This window comes from Glycine max, chromosome 14 (genome assembly GCF_000004515.6).
Source record: "Glycine max cultivar Williams 82 chromosome 14, Glycine_max_v4.0, whole genome shotgun sequence".
In the NCBI taxonomy this organism is placed as follows: domain Eukaryota; kingdom Viridiplantae; phylum Streptophyta; class Magnoliopsida; order Fabales; family Fabaceae; genus Glycine; species Glycine max.
In genome coordinates this window covers 9,892,996-9,902,963 of record NC_038250.2, presented here as the reverse complement: position 1 = coordinate 9,902,963, position 9,968 = coordinate 9,892,996, and the positions used below count along the sequence as shown (strand labels likewise).

Sequence of the window (9,968 nt, the reverse complement as noted above, 5' to 3'; positions counted from 1 at the left end):
AAACTAGTAACAAGCTTACTACTAATATCCAAATAATTATATTTATAATACCCCACTGCAAGTTGGGAGGTATTTTCAACACTTATAGCTTGAGATAAATATTACATATTAAACAGACAAATACAATTAAGAATACAAAAAATACATCATCTTAAAGGTAGGCAATGTATAAGATAATAACCAATCAATAGACAAAAGTTTAACCATTTAGAAAAAACCATAACTTAATAGGGCTTGAATACTTAACAGAATTAAACATGCTTAACTATCTAAAAGGCAAAAACAACTTAAGGTTAAGCATCAAATAGTGAAAGCTAAACTATGATGGTTAACTACTTTAGACAAAAACAAAAGATCTCATACTTAATCTTCTATGGCAGAAGCTCACAATAATTCTTAACCATCATGGGCAAAAGTTAACAATTGATATAGGACAACATATGATAACACGAAAAAATCTCACAATCCTTATACTCATAGATTCTAAATAATGAAGGCGGGTAACCTAGCACGACTTTTGAAGGATGCTTGAATCCTGAATCTACAATGGCTTGAGATTTAATAACACCAAGGTACACAATTGAGTAAATACCAATAGTCATATGACAAGATCGAAGAGTGAAAACTATCATCATTTGAAAATTGAAACCATCATACACTAAAAATTTGACATGTTCTCAAATTACAACTCAAAAAGATATTATCACCTTCACGTTGAAGGTTGAGAGCACCATTACTTGAAAAGAGGAAAACGACGTCATAATCCTATCTTTATCACTAGCTTTGACAAGAAAATCACACTCGATCATCCTTATTGGAAAGTGATACTTCAAAAAATGTTAACAATTAATATTTATTGATAAGAAAAATTAGAGAAAATAAAATTTTTTAAGTAATGAATAATAGAATTTTTTTTAAAGAGATAAAATGAATTTTAAAAGTCATATTATTTTATACTATCATTTAATAACAAATTGATATAATTTTTAATACAATTATTAAGTCATTAAATTTATTTTTATGATAAATTATGACTTAATGATAATATAAAACTTGTTTATACTTTATACTATAGTTACATTTTTTTTTATAAAAACATAGAATGAGTTGCCTTTCTTGTTTTTATAAATACTGTGAAACATAATTTGAGTACGTTAAAAAAAATTAACTCCAAAATGTACATCTTGAGCCACACCTCACCATATCAGAAACCACATTTTCACAGTTCTTCAAACTCGATCAACGGCTACAAAATCGAATTTATGGAGCGATCAAAGGAAAAAGCAAGAGTAATAATGGAAGAAACGAGTCAAGTTTGTTGCCACATCAGGACTTGCCCAACTGTCACATATGCTTTTGCCAACGACAACGTACACTCACGCGCGTGACACTCCTCACTCACAACGACCCTTTATAAAGTCCCCTCCCTCTTTCTCATTCTAACTCCAATCCTCAAACACTCCCTCTTCCTCAATTTTCTTCGATCAAACCCAATTTAGCCACCTTCAGCTTTTCACAATTTCCATAGTTTCCTTGATTTCAATTATTGCATGCCAAATCATGTACCATTTAGAGAAGCCACAAAGAGATGATAAACAGTTTCTAACTCCCTCTTTTTCTTCCACACTCCTCGATCAAATTTACCGTTCGATCGACGAGGGTGAAAGAAAAAACGGCGAAATTAAGTTCTACAGACACACCACAATGAGCACTAGCAAGAGACAGAGCAGGAGCAATTCTAAATCGATGGACGCTGGAGACAGAAAAATTGTCCGCGCAAAAAACGGCAGAAAAAAACTGCACTGCGACGAGGACATCATGTTCTTCAGCTCCACTTCGATTTCGTCCACGGATTCCTCCAGCCTCGGATTCTCCTCCTCCGACACTGAATCCATCTCACGGGCCTCGTGTTTTGCGCCAAGGGTGGGGCGTAGAGGAGGAGGGAGCGCGTCGTTCCGGTCGGAGAAACAGGGAATGCGCGTGTTAGACGGTTTCTGTCGGAACTCCTCCCACAGGTCCAAACACGCGCATTCCCCGTTACCCGTCTCGAGCCGTCACCACGTGTCCGTGTCGGAACAGCAACGACATGAACACGTGACGGCTTGCGACGAGGAGGCGCTGATGATCAAATCCAAGTCGCGAGCGTTGCGGATTTACAACAACCTTAAAAAGGTGAAACAGCCTCTTTCCCCCGGCGGCAGGGTCACGAGTTTCCTCAACTCGCTCTTCGCCAACACAAAGAAAACTACTTCTACAACTTCCCGCTCGTGCGGTGAAGGGAATGCTCCTTCTTCTTCATCTTCATGTTATTATTCTTCCACGTGTTCCTCTGCTTCTTCGTTTTCACGGTCTTGCTTGAGCAAGACCATGTCTTCAGAAAGGGACAGGTTGCGCAATGGGGTGAAGCGAACGGTGCGTTTTTACCCCGTGAGTGTGATCGTGGATGAGGATAGCAGGCCCTGTGGGGACAAACGCTTGTGTGAAGAGGAAGAAGCTTCTGGAGAGTTCTTAAGAGAGTACAACCGACACAACTCCAAGATTAAGAGCAATGATAATTTGGTCTTGAAGGACTTGCCTTTAAGGAAAACTAACCTTGTGGAGGATGGTGATGACAATGATGATCATGACGACGATGCATCGAGTTATGCGAGCTCGGATCTCTTCGAGCTTGATCATTTGGCTGTGTTTGGAAGTGGAAGGTATAGTGAGGAGCTTCCGGTGTATGAAACTACTCATGTTAGTACTAACCGCGCCATTGCTAATGGCCTCATAGTGTAATAATTCTGTTCAATATACGTATTACAGAACCATTTTTGAGTTTTCCCCTCCTTTTTTGAAATGGTTTTGTTAATTATGTATGGTTATTAATATTGGGTAAATAAAATGATTTTGAACAGATATTTTTTTTGTTGTCTAAAATATCCTTCCGCCTAGAGTTAGATACTAATATTTTTAAGAATTGATTTCTCTTTAACAAATATCCCTATATTAAAAAATAAAACCCCAAATTATATACTTAAATATTATATGTTTAAGGGATAAAATTATTTACTAAGCATATAATATCATGGTTGGATCTCATACACATAATAATACCTTGTTGATTTTAGCTTGACATGATTGTAGGTATCCATTGGGAAAGATTAATGTTCACAAAATTAATAGGCTTAGCAATTGGTAATAGACTTTTTGGGGTTAGGAGTATTGTTGGACAAAACCAAATCAATGTAAAGTGTGTAATTTTAGCTGTGTAACTTTTTAATTTTGCTAAATTTTGTGGCGTGAGAACAAAGCCGATCTAAGATGAAGCCTGAGGCACATAGATTCTCTGTTTTTATGTAAAATATAACTTTTCTTTTTCTTGTACGTATGTGTGTGGGTACATGTGTATTGTGTATGTATGTAACTGCCGCAGAAGGTGGCAGTGTTTTGTTGAACGACCAAAGAAAACGATAGAAAGAACTGTTTTTATGAAAGTGAGTAGAGTAGGGCGCTTGGTTTTCTGAAAAGAAAAGAGGTGGGGATTCGTAAATTCTTGATCACGATCTAGCACTCAGATCGGATGGATACTGAACAGAGTTAGTTTGATGGAGGATGAGGAAAGAAAAAAAAAAAGGAAAAGAAGAGAGGGAAAATGAGAGAGATTCGAGATGGTAATCACAAGCAAGGTGTGTGTGAGAGAGAAGGGTGTGAATGTGATGGTAAAGGGAAAGGCAGATCTTCGCCCATGGGAATAGAGAAAGTGATCGAAGACTAAAGCTTTTGCTTTCTCTCCTCTTTATTTATTTCTTATCCTTCTCTAGAACCCCATTTTTTAGCTTTGTAGTTTGTATTGTATGTATTAATTTACCACTGTAGCTTGCAGATTGGGCTACACTATTAAAGGCTTCCATTTTTAGAACAGAAAATTATAATAATAATGTTATGTTAACGTTTAATGTTAATCCATACTTTTAGGGAGAAAGAAATAGAAGATACTCAAGATAGAAAAGTGATGACATATGATGGGATAAAAAAGAATGAGATAAATAACAGAGTGTAACTTTTCCATTAGTATAAGACATTTACACTTCCATTAATAAGAAATCATTAACCCGGCCATCGGTTGAAAATTTCATTGTACTCATATGTATGATTTATTTAATTCATATTAGACAAAACTAACGAAAAAATAAAAATAAGTTGATAGTTGAAAGTTTATAATCAAGAAACGATATTTAAATAATATGTCAAAAAATATCAAAAGTTATTAAAAAAATTATTTATCAAATCGTCAAACAAATTTATATTTAATTTTCTTTGTTGTAAAATTTCTTTTAGGTTAGAAACGACTATATACCCCAAATAAATTAATCTCTAACCTAAGGTTGATCTCTCATAAAAAAAAAAATCATTATTGACATAATTTTTAAAAATTATTAATATAAAAAACAATAAATTTGTTATATGTGCTAATTTGTATTTGAATGATAATCTAAATAATCTGTTTTATATGATTAATACATAGTTTATTTTTTCTGAATAAAAATAAGAAAAGTCAGAGATGGGTAGTTATTATGTTGGGGCCCATTGTTGAAATTAAAAACTTATGTATGTACTAATGTGATCTTGGGTTGAAGTTTATACTATATGGTGTTTATGTAACGTTGAAAATAAGCTCATGGTCAGTGGAAGGAGCGGATGATGACAAGTGAAGGAGGAAATATTGCAGTTAGTGTGTGGTCTGTTTTGGGCACTAAATGGTACTTGCTGCAAATTCAGCAGAAAATTGCAAGGCACTGTGTGCGGTAAAGTAGGCAATTATTTTGGTGGGTATTAAGAGGATGATTAATCACCGCCGAACAAGACAAGACTGTGTGGTCACAACTCTTTGTTTATGCCAGAAATTTCAGTGTGTTCAGTACTGCTACAATCATGCGTCCTTGAGATAAGTTGAGGACTAGATATTTGATTAAAAATTTAGAATGTAATTAAGATTCTTATAACAGAAAAAAAATAAACAGATTGGTTTACTTGAGGTTTATGGATTTTTTTTTTTATATTTTACTTATTTTTTTATTTTCTTTAAACACACGTAAAATACACTAAAATCAAAAGAAAATATTTTTTATGGTCAAATTTTATGCTTAAAAACTTTATACAAATATAAATAAGTACCAACATGACCAGCTCGATTTCGTACTCGCGTAGTCTTTGATTTGAAAAGTAAAGAAAATAAAAATGAACAAATATATAAAATAAAAATAAAAATTAAATTTCATTTACTACCCTTTACAAAATGAGTGACTCATGTGCATGCTGCTCTTTAAACAAATGCATTGAATCTAATAACTTTTTATACTTTTAATCCTATAAAAAGAAAATTAAAAGTATGAATTTGAAAGAAAATTTTTTATTTTACTTTTCTCGAAATTTAAATAAATTTTTAAGCTTTTAATAAATTAAAATATTGCGGTTACATAATTTTTGTATTTAACATCATTTCCTAACTCAACCCGTATACATTAATATTTTACGGTTCATAATTTGTTTGGTATTTTATTAAGTATTTTCAAAAGCACATTTTGGGCTAGTAATTGATTTTAGAATATGAATTGAGCATATCCATTGGCACTCTTTACATAGCTTGCTTAATTATTTTAAGTAATATTATTTAATTTTTTTTCTTGAAACAAATGACACGAAATTGCTTATATATACAAGCATCGTTGTTTATACAAGTAATTGTTGTTTAACAAAATTTATAACGTAAATAACTTATTTTTCAAATATTGTAAGCCCTGTAAAATTAAGTTAAATACTATTATAATTTTAATAATTATTTCAAAAGAATTTTCTTAAAAAATATTTAATTAAATGGACAAGTTATGATATTTAAATTTAAATTTCCTATTAATCCCAATAAAAATAGAAATCAAAAGAGGGACAATAATAATTATAGGCTCAGTATTGGTGATAAAAGAGAAAACAAAAAAAAATGGGCTGAAGTTTATTTTTTAAAAATGATTTTAAAAGGAAATGAGGCCATTAGCTTCTTCTTTGTTTTCTCTTTACCTCTATTAAGCCTTCTCCTTCTTTACTCATGAGTCAATCATTTTTTTTCTTTGCAAGTTTTGTAACCTTAGCTATGCTAAGATGTTCATGTTGTATCCTGGAAGGTTTGCATGAGACACCGTAGTTAAACCTTTTAGGTCAGTGATTACCACACCTCAGGAAGTTTAACCGCATTTGTGATTTTTGACTTCAACAACAATAATCTAAAATGTTTATTTAATGGTTGAAGCTGCAAAACCTGTCAATAGTGCCAATGCTTCCAACCCCATGCCACCGACAACAATCTTTGCCAAGCTGTTGTCTGACGTCTCAAAAATTGAGGTCTTCACTGGCCAAAATTTTCATCGCTGGCAGGAACGCATTCATACCTTGATGTACATGCATGGAGTTGTCTTTGCTCTTTCCACTCCCAAACTCGATGCCACTACTGATAACGGTCAACTTCAACAATGGGTTCAAGCCAAAAAGGTATGTCATTGCACTTTGTTAAGTGCCTTGTCTAATGATCTTTTCGAAGTGTATTGCTCCTACAAGGAATCCAAAGAGATACGAGACTCTCTCATATTCAAATACACTGCCGAGGACATGATCAGACAGAGATTCATCATTGTCAACTACTATCGCTGAACCATGAACGAAGAAAAAGACATCAAGGTACAAATCAACGAATACCACAAGTTGTTGGAAGATCTAAAGACTAAAAACATCTCTCTACCTGACAAGTTCGTTTCTAAACTCTTGACTAAGAAGGTGTCGGAGTCCTGGATAGACTATAAACAACAGTTAAAGCACAGGCACAAACAGATGTCACTTCCATACCTTATCACCCACATTATCATTGAAGATACAAATAGGAATGAAAGTGTTGCAACAAGGACCAAAGCAATGTCTGCCAAGGCAAACACGGTACAAGACAAACCATTTCATAAGAGGTATGCCAACAAAACTGATCACAATAACAAGAATAAGTACAAATATAATAACCCACGTGTTGCTCTTTCTAATCCCATCCCAAGTGCTCCTACTTCTAATCGTTCTTTCAAGAAAAAAAAGAGCCTATTTTTTTGTGGGAAGCCAGGACATTTTGCTCCTCAATGCAGGTATAGAGTTGTGAGAAATGACAATCATCCTAAGCCTAGGGCTAACCCGATTGAAGAAGATGACATTATTGTTGCGATCATTTCTCAAGTGAATGTTGTCACCAATGTGAACAAATGTGTGGTAAACTCTGGGGGATACCAAGCACATATGTGCTAATAAGAGTATGTTTACCTCCTACACTACTGTGGGGGATAGAGAAGAACAATTTTATCTTGGTGATTCGAGAAATACTCTGGTTCAAGGAAAGGGGAAAGTTCTTCTCAAGCTTACATATGGGAAAACACTGGCTTTGAATGATGTGCTACATGTTTCCTCTATCAGAGTTAACCTTGTTTTTGTAGCATTGTTGGGAAAGGTTGGGATAAAGATATCCTTTGAGTTTAATAAGATAATTATGACCAAGAATAATGTATTTGTGGGGGAGGATTATTGTGATCAGGGTCTCTTTGTACTTAATGTTTCTGAAGTGATTAATGAGAATGCATCTTCTTCTGCCTACTTGATTGATTCTTATGATATATGGCATGCTAGATTAGGATATGTTCATCCAACATATGTTATGAAATTGAAACAACTAGGTTTAATTAATATGCATGATAAACAAAATAAGAAATATGAAATATGAGTTGAATCAAAATTAACTAAGAAATCATCTCCTTCTGTACAACTTAAAACTGAACTGCTAGACTTAATTCATTCTGATCTTGTTGATTTAAAACAAACTAAGACAAGATGAGGTAAAGTTACTTTGTAACCTTTATAGATGATTACTCTAGATATACCAAAGTTTATCTAATTAGACACAAAGATGAAGCGTTTGATATGTTCTTATCTTATAAAGCCGAAGTTAAAAATCAATTGAATAGAAAAATCAAGAGGCTAAGATCTGATAGGGGTAGTGAGTACGCTTTGTTTAGTGACTTTTGTGAAAAAGAAGGTATAATTCATGAAGTAACCCTCGCTCCCCCCCCCCCCCCATATTCACTCGAGTCAAATGGAGTAGTTGAAAGGAAAAATAGAACTCTTAAGGAAATTATGAATGCTTTACTTGTTAGTTCATCTGCTCCTAACAACCTTTGTTTGGGGTGAAGCCCTCTTGACTGCTTGTTTTTTACAAAATAGAATTCCACATAAGAAAACAAGTTTAAGCCCTTACGAGTTATGGAAAGGATATTAATCAAACCTCAAATATCTGAGAGTGTGGGGGTGCCTAGCCAAAGTGATGTTACCCGATCCAAAGAAAAGAAAAATAAGATCTAAGACTTCTGATTGTTTGTTTATTGGTTATGTTGAACATAGTGTTGCCTATAGATTTTTAGTTCTTAAGAGTGATATGATTGAGTGTGACACCATCATGGAGACTAAGAATGCCGAATTCTTTGAGGACGTTTTCCCTTTGAAGTCCGGGGCTAGTTCCAGTACCGTTTCTAGTCTTGAACAACTAGTTGAAACCTATAGTGAATCTATAAGCGAGGATTTGAGGAGAAGTAAAATACATAGGACAGAAAAATCTTTTGGAGATGACTTTTATACATATCTTATTAAGGATGATCCCTTAAGTTTTTTAGAAGCTATTAGTTCTTCATATGCAAACCTTTAGGAGCAAACCATTAGGATTGAAATTGACTCTATTAAAAAGAATAATACATGGACTTTAGTAGATCTACCTGAGGGTGCAAATCTTATTGGATGCAAATGGATCTTTAAGAGCAAGTATAACCTTAATGGATCTATAGATAAGTACATGGCAAGGTTGGTTGCTAAAGGGTTTACTCAGAAACCTAACATAGATTTTTTTTATACCTTTGCACCTGTTACAAGGATTTCCTCCATTAGGATTTTGATAGCCTTAGTTGTAATTCATAAGTTAGTGATTTATCAGATGGATGTTAAGACAACTTTCTTGAATGGTGATTTAGAGGAAGAGATATATATGACTCAACCTAAGGGGTGTGTGGTGGATGGTCAAGAGAACAAAGTGTGCAAACTTTTGAAATTCCTATACGGTTTAAAACAAGCGCATAAACAATGGCATGAAAAATTTAATGAGACTTTACTTGTTAATGGTTTTTCTAGTAGTGATGCTGGTAGATGTGTGTATACAAAGTCTATGAATGATGATCATGTTATTATATGCTTGTATGTGGATGACATGCTTATTTTTGGTATATGCAATGATATAGTTTTTAAAATTAAATCTTTCTTAGCATCTAAATTTGATATGAAAGACATGTGTGAAGCAAGTGTTATTTAGGGAGTTAAAATTATAAGGAAGGGAGATAGTATATTACTATCCCAAGAGCATTATGTTAAGAAACTTCTTAGGAAGTATAAATATTATGACTTTAAGTCAGTGACTACCCCTTATGATGCTAACTTTCAATTAAAGAAAAATAAAGGAGAACCAATTGCTCAAACTCAATATGCCCAAATCATTAGGAGCTTACTACATTTGATGAACTTTTCTAGACATGATATTGCATATGCAATAAGTAGATTGAGTAGATATACCCATAGTCCTAATCAGGACCATTGGGATGCACTTGTTAGACTTATGAGATATCTGAGAGGTACCATGGATTATGGTATAGAATACAACATATTTCCTGCAGTACTTGAAGGGTATAGCGATGCTAACTGGATCTCTGATTCAGATGAGACAAAATCTACTAGTGGTTATGTGTTTACTCTTGGTGGTGGTGTGGTAGCTTAGAGATCAACCAGACAAACTATTATTGCCAGAGATCAACAATGGAGTCGGAGTTTGTTGCTCTAGAAATGATCGGTAACGAGACGGAGTGGTTGAAAAACTT

At 33.9% G+C, this 9,968-nt stretch overlaps 1 protein-coding gene across 1 annotated transcript; it reads left to right on the top strand.

The window, feature by feature from the left end:
• The first annotated feature begins 1,560 nt into the window (after positions 1–1,560).
• Positions 1,561–2,778, top strand: LOC100795554 (protein BIG GRAIN 1-like B). The gene has a single exon (XM_003545345.4). The coding sequence runs from the start codon at positions 1,561–1,563 to the stop codon at positions 2,776–2,778; it is 1,218 nt and encodes a 405-aa protein (XP_003545393.1).
• The last annotated feature ends 7,190 nt before the right edge of the window (positions 2,779–9,968 follow it).

What these genes read in the sequence shown, in the direction of transcription:
- LOC100795554 (XM_003545345.4), top strand. Translation starts at nt 1,561, where the DNA reads ATGTACCATTTAGAGAAGCCACAAAGAGATGATAAACAGTTTCTAACT.